This window comes from Fusarium solani, assembly GCF_023522795.1.
Source record: "Fusarium solani strain SB1 chromosome Unknown bctg00000008, whole genome shotgun sequence".
NCBI classification, from domain to species: domain Eukaryota; kingdom Fungi; phylum Ascomycota; class Sordariomycetes; order Hypocreales; family Nectriaceae; genus Fusarium; species Fusarium solani.
Window position 1 is genome coordinate 1,569,228 of NW_027072148.1, and position 20,181 is coordinate 1,589,408.

The window sequence follows — 20,181 nt, forward strand, 5'->3', positions numbered from 1 at the left end:
GAGTCGCGATGGGGTCCGACAGGTGCTGCAGCAGCCTCACCTCCAGCTCCCAGGCACAGCAGGGCCAGCTTCCCGTCAGTTGCGCACTCGTCAGCCTCAGGCACGCCAGGCTCGAATATGCCCAGCCCAGCCCTCGGTTGGCTGCCCGCTAGACTGTCTCAGCGCATGTTTTAGCGCTCTAGCAGGTTAAAGCACAGCTGTCGTGGGCGGGACGACCGCTAGCGCTTGCCAGCCACCCCGGAAAACTGGCAGATCTTGCCCGTTGCCGTGGCGACTGCTCCCCTCTGTTTTGTCACTGGCCAGACTTCTCGGTGAGGCCAGAGCTCAGGGCCAAGACTCCAGCGCCTCGGCCGCCTACCGACTTTTTGACAGGCGAACTCAAGCCTCATCCCATCTATCATTTCTTCCCACCACCCGACGCTTCTGTATTTTCTGTCTCTCATCCCATCCTAACTGGCGCTTCATCACAAGGCCATTGTCTCGTCGCTGCATTCCTCCCATCGGTTCGCGACGACGCTTGCAGCTGCTTCAAATTCCTCGCCGTCCTCGGTCACCGCGAGACCCTGTCCACATCGACGCTCATTGTTTCCCACTCTTTTTTTGGTGTCTTAGCAGTTTGTGTGTCTGGACCAGCTTTGTTTGACATGCCTGTGTCTGTCGCCCTGTAAAGCTTCACCTCTGACGCGCCTCGATCCTTCGAGACAAGCCTTTGCGCCTTGTATCCTGTCTAGCTCTTGGCCTCATCTCTAGTCCTTCATTCTTTCACGATGCCGCCGGCTCCACCACCGTTGCCGACGCGGTTTCCATGCTGGTGTCGAGCTGTTTACTCTTGGGGAGGAGAGGTTTGTGCCATTTAACTCTCGATCAATCTGCCGCTGACATTACGCCACAGTCGAAACGCGATCTGGGATTCATCGAGGGTGATCTGATAGAATGCTTGAATGCTGGTGACGGTTCATGGTGGGTGGGCAGATTATATCGAGATCGAAGAACCGTCGGATCGTTCCCATCCAACTTTGTCGAGCTCCTCCCCTCCGAATTCAGGCCAACCACCAAGTCTGTCCCTTCGCCAGCAAGCACATCCCCAAGCAACGCGCCCACCAAGTCGAGGACGTTTCGAAAGCCATTCGAGGCATACGCCAAGGCTCCTCACTACACCAGCGCGAAGCAGCCCGAGGTCTTCAAAGAGACTCCCAAACCCCGAGTACGACAAGATTCAGGTGCTTCTTTCGCACATAGCACGCACGAGGTTGGGAGGGATCCATCGCCTGTTCCTCCTCCTCAAGGTTACCATTCACGAGGACCATCGCCTGCCCCCCCTCATGGATACGATCAGAGGGCCCCATCGCCTGCTCCTCCCCGCGGTTACGATCCAAGAGCTCCATCTCCCGCTCCTCCTCACGGTTACGATCCAAGAGCTCCATCCCCTGCTCCTCCTCGTGGATATCATTCACGAGGCCCATCTCCTGCGCCTCCTCGTGGATACGACCCCAGAGCCCCTTCTCCTGCACCATCACACGGCTACGGTTCACGAGCTCCGTCACCAAATCCAATGCACGGCTACCACTCAAGAGGCCCTTCGCCTGCGCCTCCTCATGGCTATGGCGCAAGAGGTCCCTCTCCTGCTCCTCCGATGCATCATAGCCATGGCTACGGTAGCTCCAGAGGTCCATCACCCGTCCCATCCTTCCATCGAATTTCCAGCTATCAAAGTCAAGGACGGGATAACTCTCCGCCCCCTCCAGCACCGCCTCCTCATAGGCAAATGACGCGGGCTGGGTCGAAGGATCTTCAGAGGACTTCTCTTGAAATGTCTCGCCATGGATCTAATGCCTCATATAACCACTTTGCTGGCTCAAGGCAAAACTCGAATAATTCCTACAGACCACCACCTCCCAACATGAGTCATAGGTCGCGGAATTCCTTTGACGATAGGTCCTATAGGGCGTACACACCTGGCGCTATGTCTCCCGCTCCGCCATCACCCGCAGGGGGAATGACCCCCTCGCCCCTCAGAGAGGCTATGGATGGAGTAATAGAGCAATTGGGTGTCCTTGAAGGTAACTCGAGAAGGCCTGGAGATCGCGGCTCCCCAGAGCCAAATCACGACCCCTGGTCCCCGGAACAATTCGACATGGTTTCAACTCAGCGTTCTAGCAGGAAGACGCAAGAACGTTCCAGACCTAGAACATCAATGGGTATAGCGCAACAAGACGAAGGCTATGAAACGTGGAGCGGAGAATCTTCACAGGAGGTGTCCTATCAGAGCGGCTCCCGTGATGAGAAACTCAGCAGCTACGTCGAGCGCATGGAGAAACAGTTTCAACAGCTGCACCGCCAAAGTTCGAGAGTAGAGGACGATATCGACGACCTTCCGCCTCCGCCGCCCCCTAAGAATGTGCCTTTTGAACGGCCCAAGTCGTCGATGGGACGGTCTGCCGATCCACCTCGAAAGTTGAGAGCTCGCAAGTCAGCCTATGAGATCGGTCGAGGCGTTGCCCGTACCCTAACAACCAAGACGAATTCGACCAACGCCTCCTCCGGAAACCAGAGCAATAGCAGTTCTTCCACCCAGAGCAGTTCCAGGACTCTGTGGAGTGGAGCCTCAGCAGGCGCCTTCAGCTCAACCAGCGCGGGAAGTCTTGCTAGGTCCGGGAACCGTGCCCAGAGTGCTTTGGGACTGAGAGAGCCGGACAATGATAGACCCGACTCACCCTTTACTGGAGTCACTTACCACAGCAGTCATGCCAGTAACGCCCCTGCTCAGCAATTGCAACGGCCGCAGACTCAGGTTGGCTTCCATGACGATCCTGCCTTGGGACTTGGAGGACTTGTCCAGCCGAAACCTCCCAAGAGGAATATCTTCCGCAAGATTTTGGATACTGCAAAGACCGGCGTCGCCAGCAGTCGAGGTGGACTTGTGTCAGGTGGAATGGGCATCGACTCTCCAAAGTCATCCCCCTTTGCCCGTTCGATGCCACCAGGATCCTCTCCCATGGGTGGTTTGGGCAGCACGCCTTCTAGCAGAGACATTGCAACTGAAATGGGCTTGTCTGGTGGTGTCGATTGGGTCCAGGTCCGTCGTGATGTGAACCGTTCGAACTCGCTCAGCACAATAGAGTTGACTGAGCGTCGAGAACGATGCCAAATGATGGACCACCCGGCTCTGAACCCTGTCGATGAGCTCTACGAGAGTGTCGAGGGAGACGAAGGCGTAGATGGAGAGCCGGTTCCCGAGCCCATCAATTATGGAGCCATCAACCTATCTCAGGTCGACAAGAACTCACGCTTCATTAGCGGCCTTCCTCCTGCCATAACGGCTATCCAGCTGGCTACCACTTACGTCTGCCGCCCATATCGAAGCGACGTACAGCGCCTACGGGCCATCTTCACATGGGTATCTGAAAGGATCTGCTGGGAGGAAGATTTCGAAGGAGAAATCGATACACGGCGGGTGATCCAAGCCAAGAGAGGGTGTGCTGAGGAGTATGCTGTTTTGGTTATGGAAATGTGTTCTGCCGTTGGCATTCACTGTGAGGTCGTGCGAGGCTATCTCAAGACTCCTGGAGAGGTGTCTGAGATCAACATTATGCCTCGACCCAACCATTGGTGGAACGCTGTCATGGTGGACAACGAATGGCGTATGATCGATTGCTGCATCGCCAGCCCTTCATATCCCCGGCGAGGTCTTTACTCGAGCGCCAGCAACAGCTCGGCTGACTCTTGGTGGTTCCTTACCAGGCCACTCGAGATCTGCTGGACTCACATTCCCGAGCATCACAGCCAGCAGCACATCGTTCCCCCGGTTGCGCATGAGACACTTCTCAACTTGCCGTGTGCGTGCGCGCCCTTCTTCCGCAACGAGATCGAGATGGTCGACTATAACACAGCTCTGACCCGAATCGAGGACTTGGAAATGGTGCATATCAAGTTCAATGTTCCATCTGATGTCGAAGTCGCAGCTGAGGTGGAGGTGCGAGGTTACTCGCGAGACTCTGACGGAGATGTGTTTGAGAGCGGCGACATTGTCAAGAAGAGGGCTCTGGCTCAGGCAGAGTGGTTCAACGGAATCAAGCGATATACCATCAAGGCCCTGCTACCAGGAGACGAGGGACAGGGTACTCTGAAGATCTACGCGGGCAAGCGAGGATTGATGCACAGCATCAAGGACATCCCGCACCCGATGGCGTTCGCGTTGCCCATCGTTCACACGGGTGAAAATCCGCCTTACGAGTTTGTCACGAGGCATCCTACTCCCCATGCGCAACGACACGACATCTACGTGGTTCAGCCACAATGTCAACGACTGGCACTGAACAACACGTTTGTGTTTGCCATCAGACAACATCCAAGCTCGCTATCGAATGGATCTGCCCTGACGCCCTCATCAAACCCAGGAGGCACAAGCCCCGTCCCATTTGCCCGACCTGGTTCCGCGCTGAGCATCAACGCCTCGAGTGCTAGTGGCTCGACTCCAAGCTCAGCTACGGGAACTGTGGCTGGGAAGAAGCCTGCTAAGCTCGCGATTCAGACGCCTGGAGGAAAGATCCTGCGCCTTATGAGAAAGGAGGATCGTAGGGGCATTCATGTTGGAAGCGGAAGTCTCTCGGGCGGCGGGACCGCTAGCGACGGCGGCACCTGGGAGACAATCATCAAGTGTTCAGAGAAGGGTGTATGGAGAGGCCTCGTGCTGGCAGATCGCACAGCACGGTGGTGTGTATTCGCTGAATGGGTCTGCATGGGTTGAGCGCGCTCTGGATGGAAATATGCTTATGATGGATGAGCAAGGCAAGACATTGGTGGAGTTTGCGCGTTTCTTTTCTTCTGTTTTATTCTAATACCCGATGGGGATGTTGCATGCCCTGGCGCTGGGGACGTTATCGAATATCTTGAAGATTTTCAAGATAGTATAGAAACGAGCATGGGCCTTGATTTTGTTGGTTTTGTTTGCATTTGGGGGTTCTTGATGAAAAGTAACATTCATGTTTGACGGCATAATAACAACGTATCTTTCAGCCAATGTTTGAGTACCTGTACAATGAGATTTAAATGTAAATTTGAGATGATAGAATTGAAGTTTGCATTTTCCTTTGTTGAGATGAAGAGAAAGGTACCCCTGATGTTGAGGCTGAGGTCACAACTCAAGTCCGTACCTATGCATAGTCTAAAATAGTCTCCCCAGCTGCCATTGAAATCCGACCAATCAGGATGCCCCGCGACACGACGGGATCCAACCCGTCGCACTCGTGTTTCCCGTCCTTCACGCCCGAAAACCAACCACATTCAAAGTCGACGAGACACGAGGCCAAGAGATCGAACGAAATCGAGTCGCGAATCGCAAGCCGACACGGTCCGACGAATCGAGGCGACGCACGCACGCACGAGAAACCGGGAGCGGGAGCCCGAAGGAGCAGAGAGGAACCAAGTAGGAGCGAGAGAGCGCCATGTCATGAAGCAGAATCGCGCCGGCCTGCGCCCCGCGACGACGAGACATATATCGGATGCTGAGAGACGAGGACAACTCTGCATCACGGAGAGCGAGAGGCCATGAGCTACAGGCCCTATCACGGTCAGGGCCAGCAGGGCCAGCAGCAGCCGCTGCCGACACAGGGCATGAATTCATCTCCGTCATACGTCGGCGGCGGCGGCGGATATCAACAGTTTTCGAGTCCACAACAACAGCAGCAGTTCTACTCGATGCCTCAGCAACAGCAGCAGGGGCAGCAGTCATATATGCCGACACACGCCCAGCAGCAGATGGCGCAGTTTGGGGGGATGCCCACGGCGGCGTATCAGGGATATGAGACCAACAACCAGGCGTTTGGAGGGCATCAGATGCAAGCAGCTGCCGCGCAGTATACCCCTCCGCCTAATGTGTGGCAACAACAGCAGCAACAGTCGCCTGGGGGTCAGGGAATGATGTTTCAGCAACAATTTCAGCAGCCGCATCATCAGCAGATGTATCAGCGGCCTGTCGCTTCGCCGCAGCAGCAGCGCTTTCAGCAACAGAGCCAGGTTCCTTCACCGCGACAGAGGACACCATCAGTTCCCCAGAGCCAAGGATATCGATTGCCGCAACCCCAACAGCAGACCCAGCAGTACACGCAGCAACAGCAACAACATCTGCAACAACAGCAGCAGCAACAGCGCCAGCAATATCAGCACCAGCAACAGCGACAGACCCATGTCCAGCAGCAGGCTCATATACCCGTCTCCCAGCCGTCGCCGCAACCTGCTCGAAAGCAATCTCAGCCACAAATACAACAGCAGCGGCAGCAACCCGTTCAACAGCCACCACCTCAGTCTTTTCAGCAGCAGCCACAACAAACTACCCAGCGACCTGTCCAAGATGCTGCTCCTGAGCCTACTCCCCAGCCTGTGCAGCATCACCGACCTCCCCAACCTGAACCACAGCAAATGCACTATGTGAATTTGCAGGATATTCAACAACTACCACCTCTCCCTCCAGTCACGATGGGAAACCTACAGAGCTCTTCAAGACATGAGCCCCCAAAAGCTCAGCCGCCGCAACAGGACACTATCACTGTGACACCCATGGAAGTGATGCTGGGAAGTCCACAGTCTCAACATCTCCCTCCGCCTCAACCACAACCTCAAACACACCAACAAAGACCCGGCGCTGCCACACCTCGAATAAAACCCAGCCCTCTTTCATCCGTTGGCAACTCCCCGGCTCTGACTGCACGCTCTCCAAGCCTCACCAAGAAGTCGCCAGCCACCACACCAAAGGCTCGGCCGCCTGAAACTGTCCACATCATGGTGGCGGTGGCCGAGGAGTGCTTCGACAAGGCTCGCGCTTCCGTCCACGATGTCGCCATGTCTCTGAATGATACCCACGTAGAGGAGTACCAGAAACTGATATCCACGGGCCTGGCATGTTTGGAGGCATCATTACAGGGCGGTCGGCTATCCCCCCGTCAAGAGGCGAGGATGCGACTACGATACGCTGCTGTACTGTTAGAAGAGACGGAGAATTTGATGGAGGCTGAGACAGCGCTCGCCAAGGGTATCTCACTGTGTGAAAAGGTGAGTACAGCCTCAACGTCCCAACTTGGCACCACTAACCGATGTGACAGCACCGCATGTCTGATCTCAAGTATTGTATGCAGTATATCCAGTTGAAGCTATTATTCCAGCGAACCCACAAGGCTGCCCTAACTGCCGTCGATCGTCATATCGCGGACTGCGAGACGTGAGTTGTCTCAGATAGCCACCCATTTTCTAATCTTCGGTACTAAATAGTTCTTCAGATACAAGCACGTACACTGGGCGTATGCATTCAGGCTACTGAAGAATTCGTTCTACATGGAAGTCGGCCAGACCGCTGACGCCAGTGCCCTCGAAAACATCCGCTCCATCCAGGTCCTGGCCAACTCGCGCGGCGACAATGCCATCAGTGCCTTCGCTTCGCTCCTCGAAGGGCTCACTCTCCTCAAGGCATCCAAAGATGGCAACATCGAAAAGGTGCAGCAGTGCATCGCCCAGGCGGCCAAGTTCCAGTTCGACCCGTCGGTTCACATCATGCAGCTCGACATGCTCATGTTGCTCCTCGACCTCGCCTCGAGCATCAACCATCAGAGCCCAGATGTGACGACCCAGAAGATGCGGGCGGTGCAGAATCGACTAGACGAGTGCGGCGACTGGCATAACGTGAAGTCGGACTTTCTCATCCCCGTCAAGAAGCAGCCCTCGACGGCGCACACCATCAGCAGCGATACGGCCGCCATTATCCGTCACGGAGATGGAGATGCTGGGCCTGTGGATTACTTGGTGATGTCGTTCATGACCAAGATTGAGCTGACTTCTCTTGTGTAAGTTGATCCTTGGACAGTCCTGCTTGTGTATGGCTAACTAGTAGTCAGTTTCACCTTCAGCGGTTTGGCGAACTTGCACAAGACATCTCAATCTCAACATGTTCGTCGACCCGCCTCCGATTTCTGGCGAGAGGGCCTGAAGATTCTCGATTCTTGTACGTGACATTCACGTTGAAAGCAATGAGCGGGCGCTAATCTTGACAGGGGACAACACTACTGCCGGAATTCGCTATGGTCCTTCTGTGTCACTACAAGAGGCCATTCAACAACGCGAATGGCGCACGGAGGCCCAAGCATACCTCAACATCTTGCTCGGTCTGTTTACAGCTAGTCACTGCCAATGGGACAAGGTGAAACAATTCATCGTCAAGCTCGAGACTCTTATTACTCCATCCACGCAGGGCATCCTCAGGCTACTAGCCATCTATCTATCTGGTGTCTATCACCAGGGCACAGGAGACCTCCAGACCGCCCTCGACATCTTCCGAGCCCCTTCGTTCGACATTGCTCAGCGCGGGACCGGCGTCAAGGCGGCGCATCGAGAGCTGGCCATGCTTGCCGGGCTCAACAGACTTTGGATTATGCAGCACCACTCGCAGCGGGATGACCAAGAGACCCTTGACTTGATGGAGCAGCTGCAGCCCCTTTGCTCTAGCCATCACAATGTCGATCTCCGCACGGCTTGGCACAACGTCATGGCTGCCGTCACCACGGATCCTCCGCAGCAGCTCAACCAACAGAAGCAACACATTCAAGCCGCCATGGGCGGGTCCAAGTCCACTAACAATGTGCTGGGCGCCGCCGTGACGCTTGCCATCATGCGAAACCGGCTGTTCGAGAACGTCATTGGCGAGCAGGCTCTCAAGAGCGCGCTGGCGGCAGCCAAGCAGGCGCATCGCAGCGGCAACGTCCTATGGCAGAGTGTCGCAGACGGCATGCTCGCGCAGTCGTACGAGGTTCAGGGCCAGCATGAGGAAGCGGCTCGAGAATGGGAAAAGGCGACGATGGAGGCAGGACAGGCATTTTCAGGGCGTTGCTGAATAGGGAGGGGGGTAAGAAGAGGAGGTTCAAAATCCGGCGTTGGAGCATGGTATATGGCCGCATTTTTTAAGAGAGGAAGGAATTCATTTTGATGATTTGTATACCAATTCGGGGGAGGGGTCTTTTTAAGGAGGTCTGTACGATACCTGACCATGGAAGTCCATGGTCTCTTCCTTTTGGTGGTTTAAGGGGTAATTAGATGTACGACGCGAGGTCGTTTGTTTGACCGTAACAACGGTCTGGTCAATGGAGTCTACGACTCGGACGAGTCTTTAAAGCTCAGATGAGAGAATATTATGCAAGAGAGATTGCTTGTGAGGTTTGTGGAGAGAAGTGTGTTCACCGACGGAATCCAGGAGGCGGCTGGAAGCCAGGGGGAGGCATGAAGCCTGGAGGAGGAGCACCCGGAGCGCCAGGGGCACCTTGTGGAGGAGGTTGAAAACCGGGCGGAGGAGCGGCCGGGTATCCTTGGGGCGCGGGAGATCCTGAGGGAGGTCGGAAGCTGCCGGGGTGGAAGTCGGCCGGGTTGGTGAATCCGGCTTGTGATTGAGGCGGCCGAGCAGGTAGACCGGACGGCGCTGGGGGTAGAGGGCCTGAGCCGCGAGGAGGTGCTCCCGGAGGTGGGACAGCACCAGCGTTGTACGGTGATGGACCGCGCTGCGGAGGAGCGAAGCCACCAGGCATGCCCTGTGGAGGAGCACCCATAGGCATCCTACCCATCGAAGTCGGATCGAAGCCAGCTGGGGGCGCGGGAGCTGCGGCAGGTGGTGGTTGAAGGAACGCTTGAGGAACGGGCTGAGCTTCGGGGACAATGTTGCGCTTCTTGGCCTGGGCGGCCAACTCTCGCTCGGCCTCGTCACCGTGTCTCTCTCCCTTTCCATCCTTCTTGAAGGCGTATTGCACTGACACCTCCTTGCTCAGGATATACTGGCCGTGCAGGTTCGATATAGCAGCATCACTGCTCTCAAAGTCGGCAAAGCTGACAAAACCAAATCCCTTGCTAGCACCCGACTCCTCCCTCGCGACCTTGGGCAAGCTCAGCAGCGGACCGAAGCGGCTAAACGTGTCATAGAGGATCTTCTCGTCCACCATGGGATCCAGGTTTCCGACAAACAGCTCGGCGCCGACCTCTGCAGCGCGCTGCTTGTCGGCGCTGGCCTTGTTGACGCGCAGCGACTTTCCGTACAGCTTGACGCCGTTCATGACGTTGGCCGCGTACTCTGCGTCGGTGGGCGTGCGGAACTCGACGAAGCCGAAACCCTGGTGCGTCTGGGTGACGCGGTCGCGCGGCATGTGGATGTTGTGGATGGGTCCCATCTGGAGCATGATCTCGTACACCATGGCCGACGTCGCGCGCTCGTCGATGTTGCCGATGTAGACGGTCGCCTCCTTGTCCTGCTCCCTGGAGCGCGTGTTAGCTCGAAGACTGTGAAGCCTTGCGACTGGGGGACTTACCAATGCCTATTTTGCGCCATGATGACGGTTTGTAACGAGGAGCTTACTCCTTCGCGATTCGTATAATCCCTGGATAAAAGAGCGCAAAAGCAAGAAAATCCAGAGTTTTTGATGATGGTGGTGAAGCTTGGTGTCACCTCTAATCCTGGGGAGCTTTCCTCTGGGGGAAATTTTGGCCAGAGGTTGGCATCAGCCTTGTCACCAGCCACAAGCCACAGCGAGGCAAAGGTTTTCAAGGTGTGGCTTGCCGAAGTTGACCCGCCCTGTCCGAAGGAAGTTCGGAGGTGGAACATTTTTCCAGGACCCGGCCGAAATTTTTGGAGAGGGAGAGAACGTCAATCCAACGCCCGCCGCTTTGCGATCCATCAGCCTCGAGCGTCTTTAAACGATTTCCCTGCGCCCATTGGAGATTTATCTCGTCCCCGCTTCCTTCAGGTTTCTACTCTTCGTTTCGACTATAGTCCGCTTTCAAGATGTTTGCCCTCTCCGAAGAGTCCAAGGTATGCGATAGCTCGAGAGTATGGGTATGAATGGATCGCTAATGGAGTTGTGCAGGAGCGCATTGCCAAGCTCATTGACATTTCTCGCGTCGCCATTCACTAGTACGTTGATCCTTCTATGGTAACTTGCAATGTTCAATATGACTGACTTGTCCTCCAGTGGCTACCTTCCTCTGATCCTCTACCTCGGTACGAAGACGCTCGAATAACGAACTACATTCATCTCGACGACAAGACTAACACCCCTCGATAGGCTACACCCGCAGCGAGCCTCGACCCTCAGTCATCCGGTATGCCCAAATCCCCACGAACCGTTGATATCTGAATATCCAGCTAACATATCCCGACCAGCCTCCTCTCCCCTCTCTCCTAAGCGCAGAGCAAACACCATAAACAAACCTTACATTGTACATTATCTTTTAAAGAAGAAAGGGTCTGAAGCAGCAAACCACCAGCATTCACGGGCGTTGGGGTTATGTCGTGTATAATCGATGGCCGGGAAATCCGACGCATGCTTGGGAGGGGGAAGAGGGGTTGATTGTACGAAATGAAATCCATGTATCATGCTGAGAGAAGGACCCGAGAAGTCCAGGACGAGAAGAGAGAAAGAAAAACCACTCTTAATTCTTTTACTTCCAAGTTCTTCTTGTTAATCGGCGTCTTGGTTCATGAAGCCGAAACAAGGCGCCTTGTGACGTCGAAGCTCGGCATAGCTTCCGTGATAGCTCCGCTCCGGACCGCAGAAAAAAAAAGATTATGTCAACCACGTCTAGTATCAAAAACTTGCCATCTTCAACAACAACGCTCTCTCTCTTTTGGTCTTGTTCATAAAATGTGACAGTCTCTTGTAGATTAAACTTGTCCCCTACTATATGCCCGACCTCAACCATGCGGGTCTCTCCCCCGCGGCCATCGAGTCCATCGCCGGCCTCAGTGCCGGCACCGTCGCGACGTTGGTAGTGCATCCTCTCGACATTGTCAAGACTCGCATGCAAAGTAAGGCCCTTCCCTTGTACATACATGAATATTTGTAACTAACAAACTCTCTTCAGTCTACCGCAGCTCTGCGTCTTCTGCCGTTCGCCCTACGACAGTCTCGCTCCTCCGCTCCTTGACGTCTAACCCCAGACCCCTCGCCTCTCTCTACCGCGGTCTGACGCCCAACCTCGTCGGGAATGCTTCCAGCTGGGCCTCCTTCTTCTTCTTCAAGTCGCGCTTCGAGCGCGCCCTCGCCGCCTGGCACAGCCGACCCGGCGGTCACCCCTCGGCGGGAGACTACTTTATCGCGAGCGCCTTGGCCGGCGCATCGACGTCGGCCCTGACGAACCCCGTCTGGGTCCTCAAGACACGCATGGTATCCTCTGACCGCGGCGCACATGGCGCATACCCTTCCATGATCTCGGGCGCCCGCTCCATCCTCAGCACCGAGGGCATCCGAGGCCTGTACCGAGGACTGGGCGTCTCGCTGATAGGCGTGTCGCACGGGGCGGTGCAGTTCGCCGTGTACGAGCCGGCAAAGCGGTGGTACTACGCGCGGCGACAGGAGAGGCACGGCATCCCCAGGGACGCTCCCATGACGCCCGAGGCGACGGTCGTCCTGTCGAGCGCGGCGAAGCTCGTCGCCGGCGCCGTGACGTACCCTTACCAGGTGCTTCGGAGCCGGCTGCAGAACTACGAGGCTGACGAGAGGTTCGGACGGGGCATCAGGGGCGTCGTGGTGAGGATCTGGAAAGAGGACGGGCTGAGGGGGTTCTACCGCGGGTTGATGCCCGGGGTCGTGAGGGTTATGCCTGCGACATGGGTGACGTTTTTGGTGTATGAGAATGTCAAGTATTACTTGCCGCGATGGGTTTAAGGATATGGTATGGTTTGGTATCCATGGTATGGCGTTGGGAGGTCTGTACAATATGGCATGGGTTTGGTCAACTGAAATGTCGCTTCATTAGATATAGACTGGAAGAAGAACTGGCCGTTCTCGGGACGATTACAACGCTCATAAGTCACTACAATCTCATCATTCATTCATCAAGTAGCCCATCCCCTCAGCTCGTACTGCATCCGGACTGCTCCATGGCATCCTTCTCAGCCTGCCTCTCCTCCTCCTCCTCCCTCTTTCTCCTCTCCATCTCGCAGACGATGCACTCGTCGGCGGGGACGTAGCTCGTCTCGTGCTCAAACTTGGCCTCGCATGTGCCCTTGCGGCCGGCCCTGACTCGCTCGCACTCTTCGATCCACTTGTCGTCTCGGACGCGGCGCTGGCACTTTGTGCAGTCGTACTTGCGGTAGATAAGGGTGCACATGGCAGTGTTTGTCTGTTGTTGTTCTGTTTGTCGGGTTTGCTGCTGGGTGTGGTGGGATAGATATGTGTGGTGTAGATGATTGATGATATCTCGAGTCAGGGGAGGAGAGCTGTTCTTCGGAAAGGTATAGGGCTTGTTGGATGTGATTCAGATATTGGTGATACCTTCGGTATTTCTATTGTCTCTTTTCGGCAATTCATCTTGCGCGTTTGCATCGTCATGTTGGTTACACCATGGATGAAGACAGCTTGTCAGACATGGTGTAAATGTCAGCTGGGAATTGACGTTCTCGATAGCAGCCTTAATGAATACGAAACAACACAAACTAGACACACATATATATGAATAACCATTACCCATAATCAAGCACCAAATCACTGTCCATCTCCTATCCCAGTGATCGAGTGTCAGTCATGATGCTATTCCAACCCGAACTCGAACCAACTACCCTATAGCCCCACCCCCACAAACAATCATGACCACGACAACTCATGATATCAATGAAATAAAAACCAGCCAAAACTCGGTTGTTTTTTGCCATTGGCTCTTCTAGACAATATCAGACATTCGACAACATATTACACAGTCCCCAAGACCCTATCTTCTTTCAATAACTCACCGTGGCTTACACTGTCTAAGCCCTCATCCAGCCCCATCGCCATCATGACCAAGCACTTACAGACAACGCATTACACATCAACCACGTCAGTTGAAAAAAACCCCAGCTTTTTCCTTCTCCAGCCGAGAGCAAGCAACCCCTGAGATCCAGATTCACCTATAGACCACTTGACTCTTAACACCCCCCCCTCTTCACTGCTCCTCAAAATCCCGACGCCCAGCAGAGTCACACCACAGATTGCCTGAGTCTCTTCCGATCTTCTCCGCTTGCTCGCCCTTTTCTGCTACACCAGACGAACCCGTTACATCCGCATCGTAGCCGCCCCTTACCCTGCCACGCGATATACCCCAGGACTTTGAAAAAACGGCCGTAGAATTTTTCTCCGAATTGGACTTCCCCTCTTTTTCTTCTAGACCAGGACCCGGCTTGACACAATTCCCGCCTCCTCCAGCTTCAGCTCCTGCTAGCCCCAGGGTCTTTGCCGCACGGGGACGCACATGCCCCCTTGAGGCCCCGACTCGTGAGCCATGACGAGAATCAGTCCATTCACATCCATCATGTAAAGAAGAGAAATCGGAGTGAAAGCCCTCTCTCGGGTCCGAGTGCCCTTGCTGAGCTGGACGTCAGTGTAACGCACAGCACAGACCAGAGTAGAGGAGACGATGGATATCCCCAACCTCTCTTGCCCCGTCTCTGCTTATACGTGTCCCTCGACCAAGACGTTTTCGTCCGCCAGCTTCAGTCCAAGAGCCGCAAACTATCGCAGAGCTCGTCTTCAAGTCCCGCAGCAAGGTCACCCCAGCCAGTAAAGGGGGCTGGCAGCTGAAGAGCTCGCCCTCAGGCCCAAGGAGAGGCCCGTCTCAGGGGCTGCACGTAGGCGGCGAGAAACTTTTCTGCGCCGTTGATGCGATCCATGACGCAAACGGCATGGCAGGTAAGCGCCGACTTCGACGACTCTCTGCTCTAGAACTGTCCGCTTGGCCCAAGCAATCCCGGCAATGTTGAGTGAAGGACCTGCATGTCGTTGAGCGTCGTGCGTCGTCCTCTGTCCTGTACGAGCACGAGCGAGGAGCAAGGCATGTAGTCCCCATGCTCCAGTGCGGAATTCTCGCCTGCCCTTGACCTGGCCTGACTCTGTGAGCATCAACCAGGAACTCATCCGGCAGAGGTTGAAGGAGGAGAGATGGAGGGTCCCACTGTGAGCATGGTTGGATCAGCGGTTCAGGTTCCCTCAAGAGGAATGCGTGCTGGGATATCACGGCCTTGTGATGGAGGGCGCTCGCTCCCGATCGATGTGATGTGAGGTAGCGCCGAGCATCCATGATCGAGCATGGCCAAGCGAGAGAGCATGATCACTCACAGTTGCAATTCTTCGCATAGAGTAGGGCTAGGGACGAGAAGTAAGTAATCAACCGGGACGTTGAACGGTCCCAGTTCCCCATTCCCAAGAATAGCCGACAGACTTTCGGCAAAGGATGCTGTCACCGGATGGTCAGGCCCCCAAAGGGGCACCACACCGGATCGCAAGAGGCAGAGCTTGCGAATTGGGAGACGGGACGAGCCGAAATATTGATAGCTCAGGCCCAAAGTCAGCGGCCGGCCTCCCTCCGCCAGAACTCCCCGGATCCCGAGTGCTCGGGCGAGGACAACGGCTGTTCAGGTTCCTGGCCATTGCCGGCCCTCCCCCTGGAGCTGGAGATTCCAGGGGCACAAGACCTTGCCCTGCGATCCTGTTGACGGGGTATTCGAGGCTGGAAGAGGAAGGCCGAAGGGGACAAGCGAGGAGGACGTTGGGCTTCCACTCTATCCTACTCTGATCCCGACGAGATGGGCGGAACAAGACCAGGGTCGTGAGAATCGAGGTGTTTGAACCATGCGATTTCAAAAGAGACAAGAGGAGATATCGCATATCGCATTATCGCGGCTCGCATCACAGCCTCGGCGTGTGTGCGGTGCGGTGCGGTGCGTCGAGTCGAGGTGAGGCGCGGCCCGGGGCACGCCTATGCCTACCCAGGCTGGACTGGGCTGGGCTGGGCTGGGTTGAATAGTAGGTGCAGACGTAGACGCAGGGGACCGAGTGACCCTCGAGAGGGCGGGGACGACATTCTCTCGGTGGGCACGATGTCACCTCGACACCTGCTCAGACCCTGGCTCGATGGGGCCGACGTCTCCCACAAGCTCCAAAAACGCACCTCCACAATCGAATCTTGCATCCGGTCTTGGGGAGAGGCACCAGTGGCTCTGTTTGGCGCGAAGCCACAGCACCCATCGGCCGCCGCAGCGTTGGAACCGAAAAAGAAAGCAAACGACAAACCACCAAGACCAACAAGAGATCTGACAGAGACCATCGGAGTCTCAATCCGTGACCGAGCCGAGACGACGGAGGGAGTCTGCATCTTCTCCTTGTCTTCCTCTCTCTTCCCTTCCCTTCCCGTGGCTTGCCCGTCTGCACATGGCCTATTCCGGCCCTGGTACACACCATCAACCCCTTGCGTCCCGCACTTGGTCGCCCGACGTCCAAGAACCTTCATCTTGCATCACATCGACGTCGGGAAGCAAGCAAGGTCTGGTAAGGATGGACGACACCGACGCTTTTCGGGCACTCCCTCCCATGTCCCAGGAGCGGCCCGGCTTTCTCTCTCTGTCGCATCTCACAAACGAGGATGCGCATCTTGCAAAGAGACCAGGGGTACCTTTTCGGTGAGCGGCTGGACCCTTTGGGACAGGCCGGATGGGATATCATCCGCCTTCCGCTGTGACGGGGAAAAGATGAGCGCTCACAGAGACAAGAGAGCGTTGCACATCATCCCTGAGGCTGTGTCGCCTCTGCCTGGGATCGTTACCATGGAGTTGGGTCAAGCGCTGCGGTCCTATCGTGAGAGTTGGGCTTTTATCGCCCCATGGTCATGGTCCATCGCCCTGCCCGTCCAAACCGTGCCGCACTTTCGCCCTGCCAAGACCGCGTAAAGGTCCCTATGACATGGGAAAGCAGAAGATGAGGCTTTTCAGGATTTCCATCCTGTCTCGGTCAATTGGCTGACACGCTGTCGATGTCGAGCCGCTGGGAATAAAACCTGAATCGGGTCATCGCATCGCATCACAGGAGTGCGTGGAAGCCACCATCGCAGCATGCCTGATCCTCGATTCCTCGTCTTCTTTTCGTTTGAGCAAAAGACATACGCCCCTCCTTGCTCAATCCCCCCCAAGCATCTCCTGGGAATGTGAGAAGTGATAGAGGGAAAAGAGCTGAGCAGTAGTGACTGTAGCAGAATTTAGCAGCAGCATTAGTTCCCCCGTTGGTCGCGGTTGATGAGGATGAGAGAAGAGACGAGAAGGCTTCTTTGTCTTTTTATTGGCCTCTGATTTTTCCCCTAGAGGTGCTTCATCCATGGACCGGGGGCAATCAGCCATGACTTGGGGTGTTTGAATCGCGATTCGACCTTTTGTCCGTCTCGTTTGTGGTGGTGCAAAGGGAAGGAGATGGCGCATCCATGTCTCTGGGTGGGCTATGGTGTGCATCAGAGACACTCAGTTTTTTTCACCTGTTGTTTCTTTTTGTGCCGTGTGTTCGCTTGCTTGCTTGCGTTGAGGGCACGTGTGGGTTGGGGGAGAGATTCGCAAACGCACTCCCTCGTCACATGCGGTGGCAGGTCCTTTCCTCGACGCGACTCGTCATTCTTGTGTCTTGCCGTCTCTTTTCGGAGAGGGGATCTTGAATGTGGGTTGGTTGGTTGGTGGTGACCCATGATCGTCGATGAGATGCGGGGCAGGGGACGTACTCGAGAGAGATCTCGCAGCCGATTTGAGCGATGGGATGAGATGGCACTCGAGATGCATCATCCAAGGCAGCCCTCTTTGCTCTGTCAAAGCCGCTGCCAGATCCAGCAGCAACCCGTCGATGGTGGAGGAGGGGTTTGAACCCACCTTTCCAGTCAGTTTTTTTCAGCTGGTGATGGTTTCCTGCTGTTTGTCTTTCAAACGGAGCGAGCACGGACGAGTCTTGGACGGATCTCTCTATGAAACACTGCGCCGCGTCTGAGCGATGAGATCTATCATCTTTGGGGGCGACCCACCGGGTATTTCTTGGCCGGTGGTTGATAAGATTGGTGCACGTCGAGAATGAAGTACGTATCGCAATGCACACGGCAGCTGAGTCCTGGGTGCATGACAACGTCAGAATGCCTGTGCGTACCTGCTCCTCCGAGTAAAACGATCCGAGTAGTTGAACAAACGAACAAGTGGGCGAGCCGTCCGTCTCGTCGGGCCGTGGATAAGGTCTGTGTGGTTACAGTAGTGTCGCCCTCTCAGCGATCGATCTCCCCCTCTCCGCTCCGTCGGCCTGGGAGATTAGGTGCAACCAGAGACGGCGCCGTGAGAGGCAGAGGCAGCCAGCCCAAGCAGGGCCCCCGGCGTGGTCCGCCCCCCTCCATCCTCCGTCTGCCGTGCGCCTCGTGCCGCTCTGGAGGGACGAACCGTTCCCCTAGGGGCCGTCCTCTGTGGCTCAGGGTGGCCTCTCAGCGCCACGGAGGGAGGGGGAAGGGGGACGACAACCCGGCCAACGTCTGTGTGTAAGAGATGCAACCACGGAGCTGGGGGAAAATCTCCATCCTACCCAAGGAAAAACCAAATAATCCCCCAGGATGGGATTTGCAGTACGCTCAGACTCTGCAATCCATCCTGCTGGGTTCGCTGGCGCTGCCTAGCACACCCGTGGTTCCCCCTTTTTTGCTTTTTTGTTGTTTTCCCAAGTCTGGCTCTGTCTTGCTTTATCGATCGAATTGCAGCGGCACCAGACGACGCCATCGCCACAGGTCGGGTTCGTCCACGAGCCAACTCAAGGGAGGCTGGATCTTAGGGGCACGGGATGATTACAGGCGCCCAGATTTACGGGATATATCCCACGAACGAGGGGGAGAAGCGGCTCACCCATCCTCTAGCTTTGACTTTCGGAAGCGGTATGGAACAGGGTGGTGACCCAGCAGCGTGGGAAGGGGTGCTACACATCATTTCGACCCAAGCTGACGGTTCATGGGACCTGAAGTGGCGGTGGTGGTGGTTGGGCAACTACTCTGTAATACGGAGGAATACTCAGCAGATTTGCTCTACCATTCAGCATCAAAGTACCTCCACCCCCTGTTTGATCAGCTGAAATAGACTTCACGTGAATTGAAACTCAAATCGCAAACTATTGAAACAACCAGACAACGAGCACTCTCTCATCTCATCCCTTGCCGTGGCTTGACAAAATGTCCATGTCCTGCGGTATAGTGTCCGCAAGCGCACAGTTCTCCTCCTGCGAACTCATGTTCATCCATGACCATGGATCTCAACGGGTTGGGTTCACCTCAGCCCAGACCTTTTGGCATCCCGCGTCCTCTGTAAGGCGTCATCAGACCCCCCGTGCTAACCATTATCCCACGCTACCGACCCTTTTGTCCCCCCATCTCTTTTTTCGTTCAAAACCTCCCGCGCAAGCTGTCAAAATCCCACGTCGAGTCTTGTTTAGTGCCCGTTTCTCCCGACCACCGGTGCGACGACGGCGTCTGCCCCATGAGGGAGATAAGAAAATTTCCCAGTATTAAAAACGCTCGGGGCAAATCCGAAATAGCAGTACCAAAAGAAAAACTAAACGGCTCGCGAAAAAAAAAACTCACAAGGTTCTCCGTTCTGTGACAAGGCCAAAAAGCAAAAGCACGCGCGGGAACGGCCACACGGCCCCAGAGTTAGCCGCCCGTTCCCGCGCCCGCCGCCGCGCCAGACATAAAAAAGGGCGCTGATAATCATCCAAAGAGCTAGAGTGAAAAAAAGGAGGTGAGATTTGTCTTCAATTTCCAGATTAATTTCAATCAGACATGAAAATCATGTCAACCTTGCAAATGCGAAAAGAGAAAACAAAAGAGATACCATCTAAAGAGGCAAGAACCGCATTTGTGCAGCTGAATAGCCGCGCCGCGCAAGACAATTACGGTAGTTGGATACAAATCTGCCTAGCCTCGTTTCGGAAATGCTTGCTCGCACTTTTCCCATTCTAAAATTCAAGGTTTACGGACAGGGCTAATCATGGGGGGAGGGGGAGTGTTTTATGGCTTGCAAGGCCCTATGCGACCTATTATTTGTCCATCTCGAGCCCATCTCATCTCCATGCCAATCTCTTCGACCCGGTAGGGTGGGCCGCAAGGGGTGTATCGTGGCTCGCTCTTGTGATGAGAATGATCTCCGATTACGGTACGCAGTAAATTGATGGGAAGTAAGGGGACGAAACACACACCGTGGGGAAGGGGAGAAAAAGGAGGCGAGATGGGTAGGGGCTGGAGGAGAAACAGCATGACATGGCTGTCTGTGTTGCGTGTTTGGATATGACTTATCGTACAAGGCTACCTACCACCAGCCACAGATACGAATTGCGACATGTTGTTGTCTCTGGTCCCAAG

General features: G+C 55.3%; 6 protein-coding genes across 6 annotated transcripts; 4 read left to right on the forward strand and 2 right to left on the reverse strand.

The window, feature by feature from the left end:
• Positions 1–767: 767 nt before the first annotated feature.
• Positions 768–4,747, forward strand: MRS44_012549 (uncharacterized protein; the record flags this gene model as incomplete). Its single annotated transcript, XM_065618832.1, has 2 exons — positions 768–842; positions 893–4,747. The coding sequence occupies 2 exons, from the start codon at positions 768–770 to the stop codon at positions 4,745–4,747; spliced, it is 3,930 nt and encodes a 1,309-aa protein (XP_065474904.1).
• An 800-nt stretch (positions 4,748–5,547) lies between these two features.
• On the forward strand, positions 5,548–8,875 carry MRS44_012550 (uncharacterized protein; the record flags this gene model as incomplete). The annotated part of the gene is made up of 5 exons (XM_046270932.2): positions 5,548–7,047; positions 7,098–7,213; positions 7,272–7,832; positions 7,884–7,990; positions 8,040–8,875. 5 exons carry the CDS (start codon positions 5,548–5,550, stop codon positions 8,873–8,875), a joined length of 3,120 nt encoding a protein of 1,039 aa, XP_046132998.2.
• Positions 8,876–9,215: 340 nt separating this feature from the next.
• On the reverse strand, positions 9,216–10,624 carry MRS44_012551 (uncharacterized protein; the record flags this gene model as incomplete). Its single annotated transcript, XM_046269442.2, has 2 exons — positions 9,216–10,278; positions 10,332–10,624. The coding sequence occupies 2 exons, from the start codon at positions 10,622–10,624 to the stop codon at positions 9,216–9,218; spliced, it is 1,356 nt and encodes a 451-aa protein (XP_046132997.2).
• A 180-nt stretch (positions 10,625–10,804) lies between these two features.
• MRS44_012552 (uncharacterized protein) lies at positions 10,805–12,686 on the forward strand (the record flags this gene model as incomplete). The annotated part of the gene is made up of 7 exons (XM_065618833.1): positions 10,805–10,831; positions 10,887–10,933; positions 10,992–11,020; positions 11,085–11,121; positions 11,257–11,371; positions 11,683–11,827; positions 11,884–12,686. 7 exons carry the CDS (start codon positions 10,805–10,807, stop codon positions 12,684–12,686), a joined length of 1,203 nt encoding a protein of 400 aa, XP_065474905.1.
• A 187-nt stretch (positions 12,687–12,873) lies between these two features.
• Positions 12,874–13,131, reverse strand: MRS44_012553 (uncharacterized protein; the record flags this gene model as incomplete). Its single annotated transcript, XM_046276114.2, has 1 exon — positions 12,874–13,131. The coding sequence occupies one exon, from the start codon at positions 13,129–13,131 to the stop codon at positions 12,874–12,876; it is 258 nt and encodes an 85-aa protein (XP_046132994.1).
• A 2,740-nt stretch (positions 13,132–15,871) lies between these two features.
• On the forward strand, positions 15,872–16,717 carry MRS44_012554 (uncharacterized protein; the record flags this gene model as incomplete). Its single annotated transcript, XM_046269440.2, has 1 exon — positions 15,872–16,717. The coding sequence occupies one exon, from the start codon at positions 15,872–15,874 to the stop codon at positions 16,715–16,717; it is 846 nt and encodes a 281-aa protein (XP_046132993.2).
• Between the last annotated feature and the right edge of the window lie 3,464 nt (positions 16,718–20,181).